The 25971-nt window shown below is 43.0% G+C and overlaps 1 protein-coding gene across 4 annotated transcripts in view; it reads left to right on the top strand.

Annotated features, from left to right (window-relative positions):
- myo10l1 (myosin X, like 1) overlaps positions 1–25971 on the top strand; it is a 41338-nt gene that overhangs the window by 5819 nt on the left and 9548 nt on the right. The window contains exons 2-29 of one of the 4 annotated variants that reach the window (XM_047611643.1): positions 4741–4839; positions 14837–14995; positions 17028–17215; positions 17949–18083; positions 18816–18940; positions 19035–19048; positions 19156–19240; positions 19364–19470; positions 19657–19786; positions 19879–19997; positions 20090–20236; positions 20634–20734; positions 20846–20912; positions 21010–21102; positions 21225–21293; positions 21395–21477; positions 21569–21671; positions 21793–21873; positions 21997–22121; positions 22228–22345; positions 22448–22554; positions 22648–22930; positions 23025–23918; positions 24023–24146; positions 24541–24679; positions 25302–25406; positions 25488–25583; positions 25679–25772. In XM_047611643.1, the coding sequence (XP_047467599.1) occupies positions 4741–4839; positions 14837–14995; positions 17028–17215; positions 17949–18083; positions 18816–18940; positions 19035–19048; positions 19156–19240; positions 19364–19470; positions 19657–19786; positions 19879–19997; positions 20090–20236; positions 20634–20734; positions 20846–20912; positions 21010–21102; positions 21225–21293; positions 21395–21477; positions 21569–21671; positions 21793–21873; positions 21997–22121; positions 22228–22345; positions 22448–22554; positions 22648–22930; positions 23025–23918; positions 24023–24146; positions 24541–24679; positions 25302–25406; positions 25488–25583; positions 25679–25772 (3990 nt within the window). Of the gene's footprint in view, positions 1–4740; positions 4840–14836; positions 14996–17027; positions 17216–17948; positions 18084–18815; positions 18941–19034; positions 19049–19155; positions 19241–19363; positions 19471–19656; positions 19787–19878; positions 19998–20089; positions 20237–20633; positions 20735–20845; positions 20913–21009; positions 21103–21224; positions 21294–21394; positions 21478–21568; positions 21672–21792; positions 21874–21996; positions 22122–22227; positions 22346–22447; positions 22555–22647; positions 22931–23024; positions 23919–24022; positions 24147–24540; positions 24683–25301; positions 25407–25487; positions 25584–25678; positions 25773–25971 lie in introns of all 4 variants that reach the window. The other 3 variants (XM_047611642.1, XM_047611645.1, XM_047611644.1) reach the window with 3 other exon arrangements.

The following is a 25971-nucleotide window of genomic DNA, read 5'->3' as shown; positions in this document are numbered from 1 at the left end:
CAGTGATTTCCCAAGATGTTGAACCATCCAACAGGCAATTACAGTCTCAAACATCATTATAAACACAGCAGAAGTTGTGTGGAGGTGGAGGATTGGGCTTCTCCCAATAGAATGTCCAACAAACATGGTGTAGTACAACGTTGTCTTATCTCTGACTGAGAAATAAAGCAACTGCACTGTATGTAGCAGAGAGCAGCTAGACAGAGGCACACATTCAGGCTCATCTCATGTATCCACCTCTGACCTTTAGTCCCCAGATATTACAGTGTGTTCTCCCACCTCCATGCTGCTCTTCAGTTTTCCTCCATTAGCTGCCAACCGGTCAGCTGCTTCTGTCATCGTTCATTAATTTTTGCCTCGTTTCTGTCAATCTGCGTCGTTTTCTACCTCCTCTACTTTCAGCCTTTCAGAATTTTGTGTTTTCTGGTGTCAGCTCCATCGTCCCTGGTTTCCCTCGTTCCTCTTGTTCCTCTGTCCCTTCTGCCTCCTCCTCTCTGTTGTTTGTAAGTCCATCAAAGCCTGGTTGTCAGATGTGCCTCTTCCCCCCTTTTGTCCTTTGGCGTTTCAAGCCTGACCCACACCTCTTTCATTTCTCCTTTGGCCATTCATTTTAGAACACAGCGTGTGTGTGTGTGTGTGTGTGTGTGTGTGTGTGTGTGTGTGTAGCGCCAGTCATGGCAGTGTTGGTCAGTTTGTTCACCACTTCAGTCCAGACTGAACTCAGTATCTACATCAAACATGACAATATGAGGACGTTAGCTTGCCTCCATTTGCATTTAATTCCTAACAGTGATTGCAAAACACTGTTCTGAGAAAGCTGCTACAAATGTTTTAGTTTTTTTTTTAGGTTTGATTTATGCATCTCCAGGTATGGAGGCCTGTTGTGCACCACCCCAGAAATGCAACCACATGTCAGGACGATGCAGACCACAACCACAGTGATTAGTCTGAAATGCATTTCCTTGCCTATGCCTCTCAGTGGATGGACTGGAACCCTCCTTCTGCCTTTGATGCGTATAAATGCTGAAAAGCATAGTAGAAATTAGGGTAAACACCATCTCTGCAAATATATGAGATGTTGTAGTAGAGAACGTTATCATGACATAATGAGCGACTGCCGTGCACACCTGTAAGTCCTGTTTTTGTTTGTCACGGTTTAAAGTTCACGCATCCGCCTGCAGATTTCGGTTGTATGTTTATGTTCAGTGTTTCCTGAGGTGATGTGCGGATGGATATTTCCGATATCAGGTCTTTATGCTCTAAGATCGATTCTCAAATCCAAATATCGATACTTTTGATGCTTTGGATGTTCGAGGTAATGTAGGAACTCAGTGGATAGTAACTAAACTATTGAGTTGTGGCGACACAATAAACCTTTACCCGTTTCTTTTTTTTAGTGTTTCGCATTTTTTGTATGATTGTGTCCTCTGTTTGGTGTTTCTGTTGTATTAACTTGGCTATACAGTAAATGAACGGTACTGAACATGACTAAGTTTCCTGAGGTGTGAGCAAGACGTCTCAGGGGGAGGGGTCCTTCATCAGAGACGGATTTACCTCAGTGAAATGGCAAAGGCGCCCGTGTAATCGCCTGAGCAGAAACGAGGCCTTTATCTCGCGCACGCACGGCTGTTCATGCGTCTGGCTCGAGCGCTCTGGGGATGCTCCCTTTTGTGTATTCGGTAATGAAAGATTATTAGATGGCCAGGACCTTATTAATAGTTCTTCCAGTTCTTCTTCTTGGTTTAATCAGCCCTTCTGGTTTTAGCCCTGCAACGAGCCCTTGGCCTACATGGAGGAAGGAGAAATACCTGTCAGAAACAATGTTATTTCATTGAAATGATTCACAGCCTGTAAAGTTTCACTGTTTTTGGCATTTGACAGTGCTTGGAATCAGATTACAGATGTTTGATTGCCAAGTTTGGCACGCTGACTGCCATCAGACATTGGGTTTGTTGGCAGAAAATCAGCAGACTATGCTAATTTGATTCTTTCTTGGTTTTAAACTGTTATTGTCAAACCTGAGTAACTAATCCAGCAGATTTCACAAAAAGACAACCTTTCTGCCACAGCATGGCTTGATTCTTGTATCCAGAAACAAGTGTATTGGCGATTTTCACTACATCCTCCAGGCTGAACCACACTATCCCTCATCTGTCATCATGCTAATGCATAGCTCATACGTAAATCAAACCAGTTAATTCCTCCTATCCTGCTCAAACACATCCCTCGGATGGTGTTTCTTGGGTCGGATGTTTTGGGTGGATGTTTTCGGCTCCCGTCTTCTGAGAGGACGTGGTCAGAGGCTCGAGGTCAGGGGTCGCGTTTGAGGCTAAAGCGACAAGTGAAGTTGTTTGAGGTTTAATGGAGCTTGACGAAAAAAGGTGATGGATGGAGCTGGAGGCCCGTGTTTGACCGTCGTCCAGATTGGGTTTCATGGAACGGAGGACCAGAGAAGGAGAGAGCGTGAGATAGATTTTGGTGCGCCGAAAGGCTTGGAGTTTGTTGTCATGCATGGCCATTCCCGTCTGTCTGGACCACTAATAGATAGGGGGAGGGGAGGAGGACACAAAGAGGAGGAGGGTGATGGTGGGTGTAGGTTGTAATGATGGCAGGTGATTTATAACCCTCCGCTCCCCTTCGCCTGCATTTGCTCTTGAGATACTGTATCGATCTGGGACCAATTTACCTAAAGAGGACAGAGCCAGAAAGCGGGAACATACATTAAATTTGCGGTGAATGGTATGAGTTGTGAAAAAATAAAGATGTTTTTATGTGCGCGCTTCAGGGATGACAATAAAAGAAGAGGAGAGGTTTAAGTAGGTTCAGAGGTCGGTTTATCGGTTAAATTCAGGATACAGTGAAATCTGGCGAACTGCGAGCACAGAGAGGTCACCAGGTCAATATAACGGCCTAGTGTGCTGGAATCTGACAGGCTGACGAGCTGGAGGTCGGGACGACTGCAGAGAGAGCGACTAGAGGAGGGAAGAGGGGGCTATATATAGAGAATTGCTGGAGAGAAAGCAAGAGACAGAGGCAGCAGTGAGGGAGAGGGTTAGGATGAGAAGGATGAGCTACAGGGGTTTATGTTTGGAAAAAGCACTGCATTCAGACATTTTTTTCCCCCTAAGCCTTACCCTCAGCTATCCATCTGTATCTGTGTGTATATATAGCAGACTGAATGTGTGTGTGAGTGATTTCTGCCTGACTGACTTCATCGTCTGGGACTTTTTTTTTTTTTTCTGATATCATCGGCGGGTAGATTGGGAAAAAAAATAAAAAAGACAGAAACAATCACCTAAAAAACAGAAGAGGGGAATGAAAGGGATAAAGATTGTGATGGAAAAGCTTCAGGACGCTGGTTAAATCAATTCATTTCCACCGCTCCTCCTCCTCTGCTGCTTCACTTCATTCAGACGCTCACATCCGGTGGAGACTTTTCTGAACGTGAACCCACAACTAGAGGGTTTGTACGGGGTCAGAGCCCTGACCTTAATCTTTGGCTCTGAAAAAAGAATTTGGTATTGAAAAATAATATTTGGCATTGTAACAAAAGTTTTCTATCTTGTTTTTTGTTCTTGTTTTTTTTTTTTTTTTTGCAGTCTCGCTGGTTTACAGTTTTAATGTTTTGTTTTTCAGTGTTAACGTTTTTGGCAGGATTTTAAGTTGAAACTGGAAAAAAAAAATCAAAACTGAAAACCAGTGAGACCAAAAAAAAAAAACACACAACTTTTATTTACGATGCCAAATATTATTTTCAATGCCAAAGGTTCTTTTTTGCGCCAAGAAACTTTCTCTTTTATTATTTAAGTCAGCAAAAGAAACCAGAAACACAAACTCATACAAACACAAAAGAAAAGGTATATATATATATATATACATGCATAAATTTAAATCAATACAAACCCACAATTATCTTCATAATCTATTCATTGGTTGGGCTATTAGATGTCAGACAGCTGTTAAAATTCCCTGCACAATAACTTTGTGTACTGCATTTAAGAATCGATTACCATCCCCTCTGGACACTGTTCCTGTTTGATTTGACCTATAATCTAAAATTGAAGTTATCTGACAGATGTGCAACGATTGACTGAACTTAATTCACGGTTATTCTGATCAATATTTACTATTTATCTCCTGGCATGATTTACATTATGATGCCACTTATGCTTTTGTTTTTTTTTCATGTCATATTCTAGAGGTTGTTCGATGCATCACACCGAACTCTACCAGTGGCCATGTGGTTGCTTTTTCTGCCTGTACAGTGCTTTAGCCGGAACTTCATCTGCTTCATTTACTCTGCCTCCGCTCGTTTCCTTTCTTGTCCCCGTTTCTCTCATTCCTCTGCTACGCTGTACCCTCGTTTTAGGGGATTGAGGTCAGAGGTCGGCGGCTGCGTGAAAGAGGGCTTTGTCTGTGTGGGAAGGTCTGGGAAGAGTTCGCTTCCTGTGACCCTGAGGACACACACACATGCACGCACACACACACACACACACACACACAAACACTGTTGCTCGCGTTGGTAGACAGATGTTACAGTTTTCCATTTAGCACATCTGTGGCATCTGTCTGCAGCCATACAGTCATTGCATGGACCAGTACGCACATTTATTTGCTTTATCAGCATCAGTTGAAGGTGAAGGGGGATAGAAATCCAAAAATACCAAACCTAGGTTCACATAAATCTTAATTGTGCTGGTGTCTAACCTCGGCGTCTGTGTGTGTGTTTCTGTGATGCAGGGGGCCCGTGTTTGGGTCAGGGAGAAGGAGCAGCTGGTTCCTGCCACTGTCAACTCCTGTGGAGATGGAACCCTTGTGCTCACCACTGACTACGGACAGGTAAGTTATATAAGAAAACACATATTCACGCCTGTCGTTTCTGATTTTACTTGTCTTTAACATAAAGGCAAACACATACAATCGGACGGATAGGTACTTGAGCTGAGTCCAGCTAAACAATGTGGCTGGTTATTGAAGCTGAAAGACCAGTGGTGTGGGAATATTAGTGTCGGCCGGCGCCTTAAAGCCTCAGGCATCAGGCGCCGTAACGAAAGACGTCGTCATCAATCAGTCAATAAATAATTTCCCACCCCAAGTGTTTGCTAACTATTGTGAAACAAGCACGACATCCAAATATCACTAGTGTATGGATGGAGCTAGGTCTTCTTGCCGTCACAGCTCACAGTTTGAAAAGAAAATATGTCGTCAACAATGTCGCAAAACAAGATTGTTGGAATTTGGGAAGAAGGTGTTGGTTCACCTCCAAAAGACATGCTCGTTAGGTTGGTTGGTGACTCTAAATGGCTTATAGGTGGGAGTATGAGTGCGATAGTGTGATAGACTGGTACTGCCTGATGACAGCTGGGATAGCTCCAGCCCCTCCGGTACCCCAGTGAGGATAGATGAGATGTTTGTTGGTAGAAGTCAAAGTCATGGACGTTGTTTACCTGCAGCAAACGTTTGGGGAACCGCACTGGTCTCTCCCACTGCTCATCAGTTGAGGTAACCGTGCTACAGTTACCTTGAAAAAGTACTGACTACTCCTTTAAAAGGTAACTTTACTGTTTTAAAAGTAAATAGATTAGATTACAAGTTATTTTATTAGTTACATTCATTACATTTATTAGTTATATAAAGAAGCAGCATTTCCTCTGCAACACACTGCCCGATCAACTTCTTCAACTCTCCCCTACTTACTGGTTTTGCACCAACGTCCAGATTTTGTTGTTGAGGTGCTGGGTTACCTCCTGCATTAGATGCAGATCTTTATTTAAATTCGATGTTGTGTTTTTGAACCTAGATAGGACTTTGTCTCCAACACCTCTCTCCTCTCTCCATTGCACGGTATTACACGTGAATTGTCCTCGTGCTGAAAACGCAACTTGTCGCATACGTGACACAAAAAGAAATAAAAAATAATGACTCTGGGGAAAAATAGTAACGCACAGTGACTTGAATAAGTAACTTTAATCCAAATACTGGTTTGGAAATAGTAACGTGTTAGATTACTCCTTATTGAAAAAAAGTGGTCAGATTAAAGTGCTATCTCTTCCAAACAAATAAATTAAACTCGCCAAACACATAGTCATCTACAGTAGATACTCCCTGAGCCGGTCTGGTACCTACACAGGCATCACTGCTGGTCGTCGCTTCCGTTGCATCCTCTGAAATTTCAAATTAGTTTGGCTTGGTACGCTGCAAACACTGTATCGCACAAATTAATTTAAACAAGAAAGCTCTTTGATTTTCTATTCACGTAAAGGTCAGGCAGCTGTGCAGGTTTCATCCTCTCCTGTGTGGATCAATAGAAACTCCTGGTCATGATGTTCCACTTTTTCGCCCCAGTTCCATCCTCCTCCTCCTCCTCCTCCTCCTCCTCCTCCTCCTCCTCCTCCTCTTCCTCCTCATACATATTCAGAATTCATCCCTGACACACATTCTGCCTTCAGAGGAGAGCTAGATTAGAGAGGAAGCATGGTTTGGCGGCACACACACATACATGCTTGTTAGGACGTCAGATGTAAAGACAGGGCTGCTCGTCGTTGTTCTAAATAATGAAACCGAGCGTCTCACGTTTAACGCTACACATCCCACCCAGACAATGTAATGTTTAATTCCCACTGAGTGTGTGTTCATCTAATCTGTTTTAGAGCAAGGCCTTGCACACATTAGCTCTTAGGATTTAATGTTTTTTTTTTTTTTGTAGGCTGATGTGTTTGGCACACACATGCGCTCCAGTTGGCAGCATTTAAAGATGGAGCTAATAATAGCCCTGGATTCAAAAGTCACAATCCTCCCTTTATTCCCCCCAAAGAACATCTACACTATCCTTTATAGATGCACAAGTAATTCATGTTTTTGTGCATCCCTTGTTCAGGGGCTCAGGATGGGCTGACACCTCAAAATGCAGGGTTGGTTATGGGAGCAGCCGTTGTCTTTGCTCTGGATTATAAACGTCCTGAACCTCCCCAACCCCCATCCACCTCGCTGTCCCTCCCTCTCTCTCCGCTCGCTGCTGGTGTTTAAATGTTGGCTCTGCAGGCGGTGGTGAATATTTGATAGAGAACCAGCAGGATCGGGGTGATATACCCTGTTACAACAGGATCTGACCCATGAGAACGGTCCCAGGCTCTCCCCCCTCCGTCCCTGCTGCTGCTCTGCCTCACGTTCTCCTTTTAATGACTTTAATTCGAACGAATGCAGAGCCAGGTGAATCTCCCAAGAATTTTTGATGCTAAACAATGAAACAGCTAAAAATGACTCTGGTGCCAAAGTGACTGAATAAACAGCATTTTTTTTATTATCATGGGTTTTATTTTTTCCCCATTTCCCTCATCTATTCTCTTCCCTGCCGTCTCTCTGGTTCTGTAATCTATTGAGCCTGACCCAGTTCACCACATTCTCGGTTACAAAAGCTGTAGCTGCAAAATTACAAGCCTTCATATCAAATCAGGAACTAGCAGGGGGGTATAGCCAGCTCTTTACATCAGTCATAGTCACATCTGTGCTGCCGTTTTATCAATGAGTTTACTTGGCTGTATTTGAGCGCCTTTGAGCTTCATATGGCTTCAGACCTACAAATAGCTTTATCACCCAAATATAAGCCCTTTTATTTTTTTGTGAAGGTTTGACTAGGGAGAGTGAAACTAAAACTAACCTGCAACATACGGTACACATGTAAACATAAATAGCCGGCAATAACTGGATTTAGTCTATTAATTAAAAATCGTGTTTTAGTCTTTAAGGTTTTCCTTTAACTTCTACTGTAAGGTCAGTAGAAGTTACCCACCCCTTCGCTACCGGGGATAGAGGTAGCTTGGACACCCGACCAACACAATTGTGTGTTTTGTTGAATAGCAGTAAAAAGGGCTAAGCTAATCTCTCTGTGGTTGTGTGGTGGCAGCATGGAGGGGTGTGATTCCAGGATGCACAAACTCACTGTTAAGCCTTCTTGAGGTGTCGTGGGCCTAACTTAACATCGGTGAAGTGAGGGGCCCACTTGAAAGCCCCAAAGATGTGCAGCATGCTGCCTGTTGGCTAGGCTAGTTAGCTGGTGTCCTCTTGTTGGTTGCTAGCTGGTAGCTAACTGCTAGCCTGCTGGTCGGTTTTCAGTTGGCTTCTGGATGTGTTTTGCCTGGGGTGTTGCCACAAGGGACTGTAACATGTTATCCTGTGTATTAATGACTACTGACCTTTCCCCCCTTAGGCTCTCATTGTTCAAGGTCTCCTCAGTGAGTAAAATAGCAGCCTACTTTCTTAATGCTTTTATATTGTTTAATTTTCACAGTTTTGAAGTTGTGAGTGAAGTGTTTATGGTTTGATGTTTATCTCGATGACCCGAGTTCTAATATTTCTGGAACAGTAGTCAGTGTGAAGGCTTTAATTTCATTTTCTGCTGCAAATTTTTCCTCAAAATGTGTCCAAAAAAGAAACACAGCCACTGTTCCTGCAACATCTCACATCTCTCTACCACAGTTAAATACGCAGATACAGGTTACATGAGATTAAATGAAAGTTTAATGAACGTGTTGTGAATGTGGGTCAGCATATAGAAGATAAAAATGGAAGAAATACATAAATTGCATTGTAGAGCATCCAGTGAATGAATATACTGCCATGCATAATGTCACAGAGTTACCACCCATACATATCTTTTAGGTGCAATGTCAGATTTTATACGATACATTTTCGCTTCGCTATACAGTCCACGCACAGATATACAAACATGCATGTGCACACGTAGGTTACCATGAGTTTTGGACAGTGTACGCTACGCTGAGTGACCTGGATTCCAGTCGCTAGCGTGAAAGCTACAGTGAGAGCTCACGCGAGCACAGAACATGCTGCAGGGATGCTTTGCTCCTTGTAGACGCACTAAGCGACTACATACTTGGGACACGTACACATGTGCGCATTCATTCAAGTGGCACAAACTCTGCCGAATGCACAGAAACAAGCTGATGTGGCGTGATCTCCTGACCCACGTACACCTTCACAGTTTCATATTTTGAACCCTGGTTGAAGACAAACTCTCCAATATGCATGTATACACATCCCCCTGAAGTAGGTAACATGTTGTCTGTCCCAACTTCCCCCTCTGTCTGTCTGTCTGTCTGTCTGTCTGCAGTGTCTTTATCTCTGAGGAAAAGAAGGCAGTGACTGCCTTGGGGTGGGATGAGTGCCAAATCTTAAAGGATGACGACAAATGTGTTTTTCGCTCCGGTGTCAGGCAGAAAAGACGTAAACAGAGTTAATTCTTGATGCTAACCTTTATTTCTTAATTTAAGCTTGGTGGTATAAGATGCTCTGTGCTAAGTTGGGCTCTGTGGACAGTAATGTTGGTCAGCAGGTGACAGACCATAACATTTCATATAACAATATTTTGTGCACATTTAATATTTCAAATTATACCAAATAAGTATAGTATACACTGAGTTTTACATCATGGCTTTCTACCATGGATGTGTATTTTACTGGTGCCACCCTGCATCTAAGTGATTAGATAACTTCCAGAATGAAATTCAGGGATTCAAGGATTTTTCATGAGATGCAATGAAATTATGCACTCAGGATTATTTCCCATAGTAAATATAACAGATAGGTAAGAATAACGATAAATACAATAAAAGATAAATAAAGTGGAAATATAAATAAAAAGGGCAACAAATCAGTGTGAATTTGTTTGTGCAAGGAAATTTATGCCTGAGGTGAGGGGCGCAAAGAGTGAGGTGTAAATGTCTGCTGTTGTGGAGTTGGAAATCCAGGAGTAATTACAAAAATTAAGTTTGTACCTCAACATAGTTTGTTTGTAGGTAAAGATACTCGTCCAGCATCGCTGGCTGCAGCTGCTCCTGCTGCACTCTGATCTAAATGATCTTATTACACCAAACACTTTATTCCCCAATCCTAACCAGACACTCGGGAGGTCTGACAGATCAGATCCAAGGTCAGTGGGAAGAGCTGCAGGTGCGTACAGTAATGTGCGATACCGTTCGCTCTCGCGCTGGAACATATATAGGTCACTGTGCCCACAGCTCCGTCGCTCTGATTCTCCGTCCTTATCTCTCTCACCCGCTCTCCTCCTCTCTCTGGCTGTGGCTGATACGCGAAGTCAGATGAAGCGGATTGTCTCCCCTGGCTCTCCTCTTGAATCATGCAAAGCAGCTTCAGACGCTGAAGAGCTTCACAGAAAGGCAGTTCATGTGCATTCGCATCAAAGCAGGTTAGGAGCACACTGGCTTCGCTACAAAAACCGTGACAGAGGAGGTGAAGGGGACTTCGCACCAAAAGACCAAATCATACTAACGAGTATCACCATTAAGTGTCTTCTTCAACAAATGCACTTTTTACTTGTGTTTTAGAAAAATTTGCCACGTATTTAGGAGTGGACAGAGGTGTTTATGGTATTTTTTTTTCTTTTTGGCAATAAGAAAACACAAAGCAAAGGCAGCCTCGTCCGTAGATGTGAAGACAAATCAGATTCAGATACCACGCTCTACTTCTACATTATCTCTGCACATTTCAGTTTTTCTCCCACTAATTCAGTCCCTGTCTTCTGTTCCTCTCTCAAACAATGAATTATTGAATAAGAAGTATCCCATTTTAGACTCCAAATGTAGTCAGACTTGTGCACATCTGCATCTCATGCAGTACAATTTGAGTGCACTTGTGTAGTTTTTATTATTATTTTTTTTTTTGGTGTGTGTGTGCGTTAATGTGCTTCAGGAATCCGTGAACAGAATGTGTGTTAAAACCCACCAGAGGGCAACGGAAGAAGAGGACATTTGCCAAGCTCTTTTTTCTTCTTCTTCTTCTTCTTCTTCTTCTCCTTCTTCCACTTCATCTGCATTTTATTTCGGTCACTGACATACTTTCCCACTTTGTAGCGTCTCCTCTCTCTGAATCACTTGCGTGAGGGCTGTCCCCAGTAGCTCCTCGAACATCTCTGCTTCATTTGCTTTTTAACGTCTTTATGCCGTGAAACAAAACAGCTTTGGCTTTAGAAGCAATTGACTCAGAACAGCAGCCCAGAGATGACTGAAAGAGGTAATGTAAAAAAAAAAAAAAAAAAAAGTCTAAAGGAAACTTGATATAAAAGACTTAAAGAGAATGAGAAAAAAGGGGGAAAATGGACAAAAGCATGTGAGGTTGAAATGTGGGAAATGCAGAGAGAGTTAATTAACGAAGAGTGGGTGACAAGAGGTGCTGAAGAGGAGAGAAATGTAAATGCAAGTGTGAGAGATGAAAGACGGATGACACACAAGGAGAAAGATAGATGAGAGAGACGAAGGGGTGATGTTTGAGACACGAAGGCATGCAGACTTCAATGCCAGAAGAGGAGGAAAAACAAGAGATGCGGCGGGAGGGAGTGATTTAATGGCTTGAGAAAGTGAAAGAAAGCGTGGAAGGGAGAGGCTTTATCCAGCGTTAATAGGATCCGGTCTTTCTGTTCTCACAGACATGTGAATACAGAGCAGTCCGGCTATCACACTCAAATATGTCTAAGCCTCGACTAACAGACTTCTCGTGTCTCCGATACACATCTGATGCCCATGAGAACAAAACACACACATTTGCCGCCTCGGCATCAAAGGCTGAGAGAAGCAGGAAGCAGCGTTCATTAGACCAGATATGGATGGACGACATTCACATGGAGCTCTTAGCTTAAGGGTCCAATATTAGCTCTTGAATAATTGACAATTCAGCTGCAAAATAACCCACATATGTGTATGTTCACCGCTGCTCAGTGGAGAGCAGGTCGTGGGTTGGTAAGAGTTTTATTTTTGCTTTAAATCAGCGAGACTAAAGACCATTAAAAAGAAGCATTGAGCTGAAAGATTGTGACAAAAATGACACAATATTGACAATAGTAGCTTTGAAGGATTCAGGCTTGTAATTAATTTGATATTGATACCAGTGTCGACATTTGCACAGACCCCTGACACTGAAGCAGGCCGTAATACTATCCATACTATCCACTGCTGCACTAATAATCAGCCTAAAAGCCTGATCAGAGCAGAAATGTCTTGCGCAACCACCTTCATCAGAACAGACTGACCCCGTTAGAAGGTGTTTTCACCTCATCAGATTGAGAGGGAGGGTGTGAACCTTTGATAATCTGTTCAGTAGGAAAATACAGGCGTCCGGTAACTTTGTAAATTTAAGATTATTTATTGTCATTTACAGCTGATGCTTGCGTACCTACTCTCTGAGGACAACGCGGGGTTAATTCAAATGAATCCACTAGTACGTCTCAGTATTGAATGAATTCAAGGTTGTCAATAATGTTTTCTCTCTAGTTCTTCCCGGTTAATGGTATATTGTGGTCGGACCCTCTGTTGAAGACCTATGACATAAAGAGTAAAATCTGAATCTCTAAGAGGATTTTTTTTTTTCGGTTGTGTTGAGGAAATGATGTAAATGTAACCTTTTTGTGCGACTGCGCTCGGATATCGACGCGTCAGCGCCTGGGTTGAGCGCCATGGTGGTGAAAAGTGATGACAGAGGGTCAAGCAGACAAGGTGAAGACGCTGAGCTGTCGGCCGCTCGTGTTACCCCCGCGTGAGTTATGGCCTCTCTAATGGAGGATGAGGGGGTAATTGGGTCATTTCATCACAGCTGAGTGAGTGGAGAAAGGTTAGCGACTCCGTGGGTTAGACGCTCATCGGCATCTATACTCTGACATTTAGGAGAATGCACAAACTGTAGCATATTGCGCACAGCTCTTTTTTGACAGACACAAAACCCTGTTGTACAGACAGCTGGCAGGGGATGATACCCCACTCAGGTTTTGCACGCAACAGCTCGCATAGGAAGGCAGTGTCACTGGAGTGAAATAGATTTATTTAAGAACAGAACGTTTGATTCCCTCCAGCTCGCCCCTCAACAGACTCCCACCACATCTGTTACAGCAACACACACACACACACACACACACACACAGGGTGGAGGCTGGCTGTGAGACAGAGCTGACATATTACCAACCCGGTGCTGTAAAGGCCGTGAGTTCTATTCTTGGACTAGTTGATTTCACTTGAATGAATGAACGACCTTTATGCTGCCTCCTGCCCGTGTGGGCCTTTTAAAAGAAAAAAATAAATAAATAAAAGACACAGACGGAGACTGTAGTACTGTAGTAGTAGCATGTGTGTGACTGACCTGGATACACCTGTCAGGTCCTTCCCCGTCAGATCGGTTACGCCGCCTCTTCTTCTCTGCTTCTGTCTTCTCGCCCGCTTCCTCCGCTTCCTCACCTTCACCTCCCGCAGCCCGGGCTCCACGCCCATCCCGTCCCCCGACTCTCCTGTTGCCATGGTTATGGAGGACGTGGTTGAGATTAGGGTCCGTCTGTATTCTCATCATGTGGGTTTTCGTCATGTTGCATCACAATTAGCCTGTTCGTGCTAAAAACAGAAAGACCTTGGGAGCTTTTTTTTTATAAAAAAAAAAAAAATCTGGCAGGAACTCAGTGACTTCATCTTTACTCTGAACACAATGGCTGTATCATCCAGTACAGGGATCACTGCCAGTTGATATCCTAGTGTCTGAAAATATTTGGATCACACAATGTTATCAGTGAAGCACTTTGTTTCAGGGACTGTGGTGTATTATGTATTTAAATAGACTGTTGCCACTATAATGTCATTACAGTACATATGAATCCACCACCAGCAGCAGGTTAGCATCAATCATCCAGCCATACCGGCACTTAAAAAGCCAACCAGTGCTTCTAAGAGGACAAATACAACAGTGGTGTCCATCCTCGGTCCGTGTATGTTTTGGTCACTGGATTTTCCATTTTCATTTTAAAATACGAAAATTATAATTGAAATTCAAGGATTCTTTTTTTTAAATTTTTTTTATCAGGGTCAAGAAGGGATAAACAAAACTTTAAAAACTCGTCTATTTTCATTTTCTAAAAATAAAATTGTCAGAAGACAGAAACAAAAAAGCACCTGTTTGTTCATATTCTGCAACCATAAGTTGTCGTTTTCAAAGTAAGAGCACGTATGAGGACGCTACTGTGTTTATGGCAAGTTTTTCCTACGTTTAAAAAAAATGTCACAGTGCAACAGAACATGCTAGTCAATGAGTAAACCTCAAGCAGTTACAGAAGTAACAAAGCTAGAGGTAGATGCTAGCAGGTGATAGCAGGATTCATAAAGATGAGTAGCGGTGATTACAGAAGAAGAAGAAGAAGAGCTGGAGGCTGAGTGACAGGCATGGACACCAGTCCCGGCTCAGGAGTTCAAATGTACCGTATCGCTCACATGTGCAAAAATACCTCAGTAGGAGAGAGGTGCAACAAAAAGTGATTATCTGTGTCATAAAATAAGGAAATATTTCCTAACACTCAGTTAAGATGCAATGGGCCTTGCAATTACATGTCTACTTTTCTTTTAATTTAATATCAGACTGGAATATATTTAAATACAGTAACCCAGTAATCATGTGTTAGGAATTATGGAGCCATAATGGCTTTAGAAATGTGTCTGAAAGATTTGTGGCATATTAAGACTTGTTCAGCCTCGGTAGCTGTAAATGTTGCACATCAGGAGCACTTGCTGTACTTTGCACTAAATCGTTACGCACTAGATTGCTGCCAGACGCAAATAGCACTCTTGTGTTTTCATATTTTTTTTTTTTTTCCCCTTCGCAGTATTATTAAAAAGCCACAGCCGTAAATGCCACATACTGACGTGGGAGTAGATTTAGCAGGCTGGAGAAAACAAGCATAACCAGCGCAAGCAAATAACAGCGTTTCATTACAGTATGCAGCAGCTCGTGGAGTTCAGTGAACATCTGCAAGTGCTCACAACCTGTGTCTGCGTCTCAGGTGCTGTACTTGCAGCAGGCCGAGGTCACCAGGGAGCGGGTGTACGCCATGCACCAGTCGAGCATCGACGGGGTGGAGGACATGTCAGCGCTGGCCGAGCTACACGAGGCCGCCATCATGCACAACCTGTACCAGCGCTACCAGAAGGACAACATCTATGTAAGTGCTTTCAGACGGCCACAAGTATGTGTGTGTGTGTGGGTGGGTGAGCATGCATGTGTGTGGCCTTTATGTAAAGTGTACATTATGTGGGTGTCTTGATGAGCCCCCTCCGTTTCCTGTGATCTTTGCATCTTTTAGAAGGAGGAGGCACAAATCATCTAATCAGACCCCCCAGGTCTTATATAACAAAGAAAAATCTGAAAGATCAGAAAGAACTTCGGCCAGCTCACATTTTAGCAGAATTTATTCTCTTTCTGTCTGCTTTGTTTAAACTCATAATGAAGTGGAGTTTTGTTCACTCATTTATAATCGCTCTGTGCTATGGATCAGTGCCCATTTTTACAATGAAAGATTATTTCACACTGTTACCCTAGTCGTGCTTTCAAATACAATGTATAGTAAATGTGATACGGTGTACTATCAATTGCTCTCAGATTAGATATGGGATGCATTAGTTGAAGCGTGCCTTTGGCCAAATGCATAGACAGAGACATGAAATTAATATTGGAATTTACTATTCATTGTCAAAGCCTTTTTATCTTTTACACAGTTCAGCCACAACCAAAACCACAGAAGTAAATAACACTGACCATCTTGTGACAATACAAGGTTCTGCATTCATGTGGATGTTACTTAGACATGTAGCACCCACCTATGCCAGACCAGGCACCCCCACCCCATAGCAATGCATCCCAGCAGCATGCAGTCCGACACAAGCACACACATAAAAATACTTCGGGAACAATTCAAAGAAAAAAAAAACTGAAAAATAGTACAAGGTGTTGACCTGGCCTCCAAATTCACTAGATCCCAAACTGGTCAAGTATCTGTGGGATGCACTGGAACAAGCCTGATCCACAGAAGCCCCTCCCTTCAACCTTTAGGACCCAATGGCCCCCACTAACAACATCACAGGACACCCTCAGAAGGCCCATGTCATATTCTCTGATGAGTCACAACTGATTTGGAGGCACAAGGGAGACCTACACAATGTTAGGAGGACCAAGGTGGTCATGATCGGTGTATGTGCACAAAATGCATTGACACTGCATTGACACTGAAATGTATAATGGAAGTTGTGGATAGAGAGATGTTACAGCCTCCTCTGTTCCAGAAAGCAACAAATGTGAACTGGGTGAAAGGGCTTTTGTCCACTCCCTTTGCATGGAAGATGTTGCAGAATAAACATAAACCAACGGAATCATTTAATTGAGCGCTTTTAAATCCAAAATGAGAGTACCTGAGTAATACGCGCTTGTTTTTTTTTATAATCTCCTTGTAACTTTAATCTTTTTCTTTTATTTATGTGTCATTTTGTATCTGTGTTTTGTATTTGCCGCTGCACATCTTGAGCAGGACTCCCTTGAATAAACGAGGGTCTTAATCTCAGTGGGATCTTCCTGGTTAAATAAAGGTTAAATAAAAAAATAAATAAAGTGATGATCTAATTTTCCCATATTCGGAAAAGCCTGGAAAACTGAAAGATTACCAAACAACAGACCGATGACAATCTCTGCGGGCGTGACCTAATCTAGATGATGAAATATTGTCCATACATGGATTTCCCTTAAGCTGATCATAAGAATTTGTCATGTGTGGGTCAGCTTTCTGTGTCAGTGTGGGGTTTGTGCATTCATCTCATCAGCACATGTACAACAATGCACAGACACGGAAATATTAGACAACGGAAGCGGACACTGACCGGAAGTTTTGTTTTTTTCTTATATAATGCAGAAAGTTAGAAAGCAAAGTGACTGATACACAACTCCCTCGCCCATCGTGTCACTGATGGGACGTTGACTATTTCCAGTAACAGCCTGGTCACTCATCATCCTACGCTCATATCTCCCACCTGCTGTGCTCCTTTATCCTCCTATCCAAAGTAATATTAACACAAGCCTGCTTTAAATTTTATGTGTATATGTTTTATAAATGTATCTATTTCACACAGAAACTATCTGACAGCAAGTAAACCGCAACAATAAATTATAAACGCTCAAAAATGTCGTCTTTTCCTTGCCATTTTCAGACCAATATCGGCAGCATCCTGGCAGCCGTCAACCCGTACAAGCAGATCGCAGGTCTTTACGACCCAGACAGGGTGGACCTGTATTCCAAGCACCACATCGGGGAGCTCCCTCCGCACATCTTCGCCGTGGCCAATGAATGCTACCGCTGCATCTGGAAACGCCACGACAGCCAGTGTGTCCTCATCAGGTGGGTTTAGACCATTTTCATGATTCGATACACCAAAGCCGGTCATTCACTTGTGCTCGTTCAGGGGAAGCTTCTGCTAAGCCATCAGTTTTCATTCATTTCCTAAATCCTCTCACGTGACTGTGTCCTATCCCAGCATGCACCTGGTGAGAGGATAGTTCATTTTTTTTTATCGTCTTCCTTACACTGTGCATGGATTCTGAATGTATAGCTAAAGGATGAGTTTGGGATGAGAGGGATCAATATCAGTCTGCAAAACTTGCAGCTTTATAAGCAGATTAAAAAAACAGACTGAAATAATAACAAACAAATATTCAATCTTTGTTATCTGCTTGTGAAATTTGTGCTCAGGCTCGACGCTCGCTCACATCTCGTGCATCTCCCCCGTCCTTAAAACCTAGTGACGCCCCTGGTTCAAGCTAAGAGGGTGAAATCATGATTCTGTCTCTCTCATAGTGAATATTAATGAACAACATTCCTCAGCCACCGCCTTAAGTTGGTTAGCCGCCAACTGCCCTGATCTGATTGCACTGTCCAGCATCTCATCATGCTTTCAATTACACTCAGCCTTGTCTCAGTTGTTACCCTGATTAAAGCAGACTGGGAGCTAATGAAATTTCTTGGAAGTTATAAAACCCTCTGTATATCAATTAGACAAATCTGAGATATGGGGATGTCACAGAAGGTCACTGTGTGTGTAATTAAATTGTGTGCATCTGTGTCTGTTTCCTAGTGGTGAATCGGGGGCGGGGAAGACGGAGAGCACTAAACTGTTGTTGCAGTTTCTGTCGGTGATGAGCCAGAAATCATCCGGGACCCCTCCATCGGAGAAAACCACACGTGTAGAACAGGCTATTGTTCAGAGCAGGTACACTTTTTGTCTGTTTTGTTTTTGGCGTGTATCCATGAAGGAAATGTCACAGTCTTCAAATCGGATGGATTGGTGCACATTGATGCAAATGATGATGCACAATATACATAAATTGGTGGGGTATTGGTCACTGTAGTTGTTCCTCTTATCCAACATGGCTGTATTATTATTATTATTATTATTTTTTTTTTTGCTGAAGCTGGAGCTAAGTTGTCAAACTAAGTTTGTCTATTGTCTTCATGTTTCCCAAGAATGTCTTATAACAAAAAATGGTACCGTTACCCTGGATAATGCACTCTTGTGTTCGCACTGTTATTATGCAAAGCCTCGTATTAGCTTTAGCACAAAAGGACTGTGGTGTAATAGTGTGTGTTACACATTAAATGGATAATTTAAATATATTTAAGGTGTGCATCATGTAAGGCTTATGGGTGTCTCATTTCATTTTCTATTATCCTGGGATTTTACCAGGTTGAAGCTTGACACTTTTTTTTTCAAGTAAGATTTCAAGTAAGCTAAGTCTCATTTCAGTCAGATTAAAGCCAGTGAGAAAAAAAAAGTGTTGGGGAGAGTTAAGTAAGCAGTGTTTGTATTAGGCTTATGGATAATGGATATGTGTGAGGAAATGGAAGTGTAAACTCCAGCTTTTCTTGTGTAAGCACCCTGTACATTAGTGGAGAGTGAATCTCATGCACAGACACACTTCAGTTTTTTTGTTTTTCCTTGCAGTCCAATCATGGAAGCCTTTGGAAATGCTAAGACTGTTTACAACAACAACTCCAGTCGCTTCGGGAAGTTCATCCAGCTTCACTTCTCCGAGGGGGGAAACATCCAAGGAGGCTGCGTCATTGATTGTATCCTTATTTTATACATCATAAACATGTTCACATTGTCTGTTTGAAGATGACTTATGTCCAATTGTTGTTTCCTTGACTAACTATCGTTCAGATTTACTGGAAAAGGTAAAAACATATTGGGCTTTTTATTCCCAGCTTATTCAAAGTCATTTGTCAGGTTTTGCTTTGTGAATAACAATAAAAATATATATTTTTTTAAAAATGTTCTGTAGAACCGTGTTGTACGACAAAACCCCGGAGAGCGAAACTACCACATCTTTTACGCTCTACTGGCGGGAGCTACAAAAGACCATAAAAGTAAGGGTCAGCTGTCTAAACAGCAGCAATGTACTTTCATTTGTTTTAGTTCCTATAACTGGAGTGCATAGAAAATGTCATCTGAACAGATGTTTTCATCATTTATTAATTTCTTTTCATCAGGCCTCTACTTCCTGGAAGATCCTGCTGAATCTTTCCACTACCTCAGCCAATCAGGTTGTCTGAAGGACAAGAGCCTGAACGACAAAGAACTGTTTAACAGTGTTATGGTTGGCGTGATTTTATTACCTTCTTGTTTGTTTCTGACCATGTTCGATATCTGGGACGTCAGATAATTACTGTTTCTTTCACCAGGAGTATTGATCTTAAGACTAAACCATTTACCTTCAAAGATCTGAGAAACGTGCTCATAATATAAGAATCTAATCTCTTTGACTGTGATTGTCTTGGTGCAGGAGGCACTGAAGGTTTTAGAGTTTACAGAGGAGGAGATCAGAGACATGTTCAAGCTGCTGTCGGGAGTCTTGCAGCTCGGCAACATTGAATTCATGACGGCAGGAGGAGCACAGATCACCACCAAGCAAGGTCAGGCTGCTTCTGCTACATGTGAAGGCTGAACATAAAAGTGAGATGGATGCGTTGCCGGCATTGTAACACATCTTGGTCCGTGTTTTCAGTGGTCACTAATGCCAGTGAGCTGTTGGGTCTGGACGCCTTCCAGCTGTCTGAAGTCCTGACTCAGCGCTCTATAATCCTCAGAGGAGAGGAAATCTGTTCCCCACTCACTATAGAGCAGGTCAGCATACATACACTTATACATCTCCATCTCTTCCCAACACATACACACTAATCCAAACACTCCCTCGGGTTTCCCTGTCATCGTCGCAGGCGGTTGATTCTCGGGACTCTGTTGCTATGGCGTTATACTCCCAATGTTTCTCGTGGATCATCCTCAAGATTAATCAGAAGATCAAGGGGATGGAAAACTTCAAATCCATTGGCATCCTTGATATCTTTGGCTTTGAGAATTTTGAGGTCAGATCTCCAAATTTTTTCTGCATTGCATATTTTACTTTTTTTTTAATGTATTGATGAGTAAGATCAGTGAGTATCTTAGTCAGCTGTCTTCAGACCCAAGCCAGACTTTAAAGTTTAACAAGATAACTAGCCTAGAGTCAAACACTGTAAATAACCCAACTTACCAACCTGTCAGTTCACTGAAACTACAGGACCCTGAAAAGAATCATTTATAGAACCTACTATAAAGTTATGAGCAAAGTGCAATAGAAGCATTTTCTTCCGCCTCCGTCAATGTGAATAAGTTTATAACTAAACCTGGAGCTACTTGATCCAAATCCTGATCCCGAATTTGCGACACAGGTCCATCAAACATACTGTTCATAACACAGAATGTGTGTCTTGCTGTTTGCAGGTCAATCGGTTTGAGCAATTTAACATCAACTACGCCAATGAAAAGCTTCAGGAGTATTTTAATAAGCATATCTTCTCCCTGGAGCAGCTGGAGTATAACAGGTAAAGACTGCTGAACAATGTTCAGCATCTTGAAGAATTTCAGATTTTGCATTAACTCTAAGGCATCATTTTTCCTTTCCTAATGCTTGGATTTGGATTTACTTTGCACAGGGAAGGTGTCCAGTGGGATGCAATTGACTGGATGGACAATGCAGAGTGTCTTGACCTCATAGAGAAGGTACAAATAGTCTCTAGTGTTGGACTGACGTCTCAGAACACTTCGCTAATTCCATAATGCTGATGCGTTAACATAGTGCTCCTTTGGTCTCTTGTAGAAACTGGGCTTGTTGGCGCTAGTAAACGAAGAGAGTCGATTCCCCAAAGGAACCGACTTCACTCTGCTGGAGAAGTTGCACAGCAGACACTCGGTGAGTGCTTTACACGTTTGTTCGTGCACCTAATGCATAATTCACAAAATGCTAAACTGCTGTGCTGTTAAACGTCCCATCGCATTTTGTTACACATTCTGCTTTTCTGTTTTTTTCTGCAGACGAACCCTTATTATGTCAAGCCCAGACTTGCTGATCATCAGTTTGGTATCAAACATTACGCTGGAGAGGTCAGTTTATTTTGTCGACCTGAGCCACTTCATGTCAACATACTATTTATGTTATAGCGTAAAGTTTGGGAATTCTGTGACGTTTCTGATTTCTTGAACAGGTACTTTATGATGGTAGAGGAATCCTGGAGAAGAATAGAGACACGTTTAGAGACGACATCCTGAACATGCTGAAGGACAGCAGGTAGTTTATTTAGATACAAGAGGAGAAATGAGGAAGAAGAAAAACTTGTAGATGTAGATGTTTAATCCAGCGTGTTTGTGTTGCTTCACAGACTGGACTTCATCTATGACTTGTTTGAGAAGGTTGGCAGCAGGAACAACGAAGAGAAGATGGGAACGGCCAGACGCAAACCCACAGTGAGCTCCCAGTTCAGGGTGAGTGAGTGATGGTGAAGCTTTTAAAGGTCGCTACGTAACTAGCTTTTCATTGCAAAGTTTCTTAAGCCAAAAAGAGAATCGTTATTTATGAATGAACACTTTTTCTTTGTCTCCACAGGACTCCCTTCATGCTCTTATGGCCACCCTCAGCGTGTCCAATCCTTTCTTTATTCGCTGCATTAAACCCAACATGGAGAAGGTCAGTTTGTTTCTATCTGACTCCTCTTTCAGTTCTCAAATTGACATTTAATATCCCAGGGTATGATTATTTCACAGTATCTCAAAAGCTTTACTTGTGAAATCTGTCTCATTTTTCTTGTAGAATCCAAATGTGTTTGACCCGGAGGTCGTCCTGAACCAGCTGAGGTATTCTGGGATGTTGGAGACTGTGAAGATCCGTCGGGCCGGGTTCCCCGTTCGCAGGACTTTCAAAGATTTCTTCTCTCGGCAAGTTTCTATAAATCTAAATTCATCCTCAATTCATTTTTTGGTCTTTTTTTCTGTTAATTCTTACCATTGCTCAGACTTATGTTGTTGACTGTGACCTTTTAAGGTATAAGATCATTATGAAAGAAAAAGTAGCAACAACAGGAGATGATAAGAAGAGAAGCACAGACCTTCTAACCAAGTATGACAAGACTAAGAAAGAGTGGCAGTTAGGAAAGACCAAGGTAAGATTTCTGTCAACATCCATAGAATTGAAAATTCCTAGAGATAATTCAGTAGGTTTGTTCTAACTGTTTTGACCTCCTCCTGTTACGTTTGCTTTGTAGGTGTTTTTGAAAGAATCTTTGGAGCAGCGTTTAGAGAAGGACAGGGATGAAGTCCGGCGTCAAGCTGCCATGATAATCCGAGCACATCTACTCACCTTCTCTGCAAAGTAAGCGTCTCCTGATTCAAGATACCCGGACAGGTCTGTGACACCTTCATTAGTTCAATGCGTTTTATGTGTTTTCCCATCTTTCGTCCACAGGAAGCATTTCAAACGCGTGCGTGCCAGCGTCATCACCCTCCAGAAACACTTCCGAAAGCACATCCAGTGCAGACGGTTCGTGAAGCAGCGCAAGGCAGTGCTGGTGCTGCAGAGGCACAGGCGAGGCCAGGTGGCGCGTACGCGTGTTCGGAAACTCCGGGAGGAAAAGAAGAAGAAAGAGGAAGCGCAAAACAAGAAAGAGGAAGAAGAGGAGAAAGTGTCGGCTGAGGGAAAACAGGAAGAGGTGAATGAAACAGCGGACAAAAATGCAAAATCGTCCGAGGCAAGTGCTGTGTCTTAACTTTAAACCTCTTACCTCTCTGTTCAATCATAAGATGCTCAATAATGTATTATTTCCCCTCTCTCCTCCTCTCTAGGAGGAAGCTCGCCAGATGGAGGAGATCCTGCAGCTTGAGCGAGAGATTGAGCGCTTGCAGAAGAAGAGAGAGGATGAGGTGTCCCAACTGTGTGAGTCCTCCAAGCAGGAGCTGCAGCTGCGCCGGGATGCTGAGCTCAAGCGGATGAAAAAGGAGGCGTCTCGCAAGGCCACGGAGCTCATCGACCTCCTGAACTTCGGAGGCGTGGACCCTTCAATGGGAGCAGCCGGACCTAAGCCTGCTGCAGAGGTGAAATCTCCAAAAGGGGCCAACGCCTCCAGAGGTGCTTCCAAAGAAGAGGAAGTAGATGAAGGCTTCCATGCTGAGGAGGAGTGCATCCCTCTGCCGGATTTCCCTCCTCCTGCCGAGACAGATGCTCCTATAGATCAGGAGATATTCGCTCACCTCCCTCCTCCTCCTCCCGCTTTCGCCGAGGGCACGGTGCCTCCTGCGCCGCCTGCCCCGCCTCCCCTTCCAGCAGACGGCGTAGCTGGAATTCCTCCCCCTCCTCCTCTCCCTCCACCTGACGATGGTGCCGCCGTCCCTCCGCCTCCACCACCTCTCCCAGCTGATGGGGAGAAGAAGGAGGGAGACAAGACGGAGCCAGAGAGGAAAGTGAGCATGGTGGAGAGCCTGGTGGACGCGGAGGAACCGATCTACAGCATGCCGGCCGACACCGAGTCAGACTACGACCAGGAAGAGGAGGAGGGCTCCGTCAACGCCGGCGACGACAGCTCTGTCTCGGGAAGCAACCGCGGGAGCACGACTGTGACGGACGAGGAGCACCCGAGGAAGTCGACCTGCACCAATGCCAGCATGGAGTCCTACAGAGGCAGCTCTGACTCTGTGAGGAGACACACTTACACGCATCCTCACACGCGTGCACGCAGATATGTATGAGCAGCTGTGGGACTTTTGCTCACTCTTGTCATAAACTAACAACGTGACGAGCTTTCCCTCCCGTAAACAGTGATTAACGTTACCATGTGGTGTTGCAGTATGCAGACAGCGATGACGAACACGACGGCATGATGGACACCGATGAAGAGGTGACGAATGGCAGGGTGACTCTGCTTAACGGAAACGGGCCGCCCTATTTCCATGGCTACCTCTACATGAAGGGTGTGTATTTGTTACATGTTTTTTGTTTAAAGCTTTCTTTAAACGACGACTTTTATTTGGGACATTTGCTCCTCTCTGAAAGTTTCAGGCCTTTTAGGAAACTGTGATTGATCCTGCTTCTTTTCTCATCTAAATATTAATTACCGTTAAATGTGAGGGCAGTTTATTAATCTTCATGAAAATATGGCACAGTTTTAACACCAACCTTATTAAATATAAATGATGAAGCGCACTCAAATTTAGATTGCCTGGTTTGCACATATCTTGTCCACACCTGTAAAACAGTTCCAGCTAATATGTAAAGGTGCAAAGACTTTACATGGCACTCGATATGCAGCGTTGGTGGCTAATTTACAAATAATTGTAAATGTGTGCGTCCTCTCTGCACCTCCAGCTGGTCTGATGATCCCGTGGAGGAGGCGCTGGTGTGTGTTAAAGGATGAGACATTCATGTGGTTCCGGTCCAAGCAGGAGTCTCTCAAGTCTGGCTGGCTTTACAAGAAAGGAGGAGGCCTGTCCACTCTCTCACGGAGGTTGTTGTAGTTATTACTGAGTGAAGCCTGCATGCTAAATATACAGTATAAATCTCTGTAGCACATCTCTGTGGAAGTACAGTTTAGTATGATCTAAATGTGTATATGATTATAAAGTTGTGTACAACTAATTAAAAGCACTATTAACTCTAATAATTAATGGTATGATGATTTTCATATGTTAGCGTAGTTGCTTTAAAGGCTTAAATTTAAATGTCAGATTTATTGACTCTGCATGAACAGGATTATTCGCTCCGTGTGCTGTATTTGTCTAACCTGAAGCATTAAACCCTCTGCAGAAGTGGGAAACTCCCATGTCTAATTCAAGCTGGTGAATAAAAGAATTTGTTGACACAAACTCAGTCGATAACATATCAAAAAGTAATGCACGTCAAATTAAAGTTTATTCACTTTTTATGAGTTTTACTTCTTTGAAATAGAAAGTCTGAATGTGCTTGTGCTCAAAACTACAAAACTTTTAAATTGCATAAATGTAATGTAATGTTCTATAAAGATGTACAGAAACAGAACCAATCTTTGCATCTTTCATGTTCTGTGTCGATGTTATCTAAGGTAAAAGAGTATCTTGGCCTTTATTCTCATGGTGTCATTTTCCCTCCAGGAACTGGAAGATGCGCTGGTTTGTACTGAGAGACAACAAGCTGATGTACTACGACAACGACAGCGAGGAGAAGCTGAAGGGAACCATCGACATCCGAGCGGCCAAGTAAGAAACACAAAAAAACACACAGTATCCGCAGTTTGGTTGTTTTCTAGACAGATGTGTCTTCTGTCCGTGGCGTCACAGGGAGATTGTGGACAACCATGAAAAAGAGAACGCTCTGAACATCGTGACAGACGAGAGGACGTACCAGGTGTTCGCTGAGTCGCCAGAGGATGCAAGGTACGAGAGAGGCGTGCGTGAGACTGATGAAAACGAAAACACGTCTCGGTTTGCGTCACGACGTGTGATTGAATCTCTTTCTCCTCTCTGTGTAGTGGGTGGTTTAAAGTGCTCAGCAAGGTCAGAGTGTGCACTCCCGAGCAGCTGCTGGAGATGTCCCACGAACAGGCCAACCCCAAAAATGCTGTGGTGAGCTTTTTTGTTATTATTATTGTTATTTTGTGCATCACACAGCATGCCTTGTGAGGCACGAGTACAACAATATAAATAAGAATAAGCAAAAAGATTAGGTGTTGGGTTGCTTCATAATCAATAATATTAATAATAATAATAATAATAATAATAATAAACATAGACCGCCATGTTTTAAAATGTTCTCCTCTCTCAT

This window comes from Mugil cephalus, chromosome 17, assembly GCF_022458985.1.
Source record: "Mugil cephalus isolate CIBA_MC_2020 chromosome 17, CIBA_Mcephalus_1.1, whole genome shotgun sequence".
Taxonomy (NCBI): Eukaryota; Metazoa; Chordata; class Actinopteri; order Mugiliformes; family Mugilidae; genus Mugil; species Mugil cephalus.
This window is presented reverse-complemented; position numbering and strand designations above follow the sequence as displayed.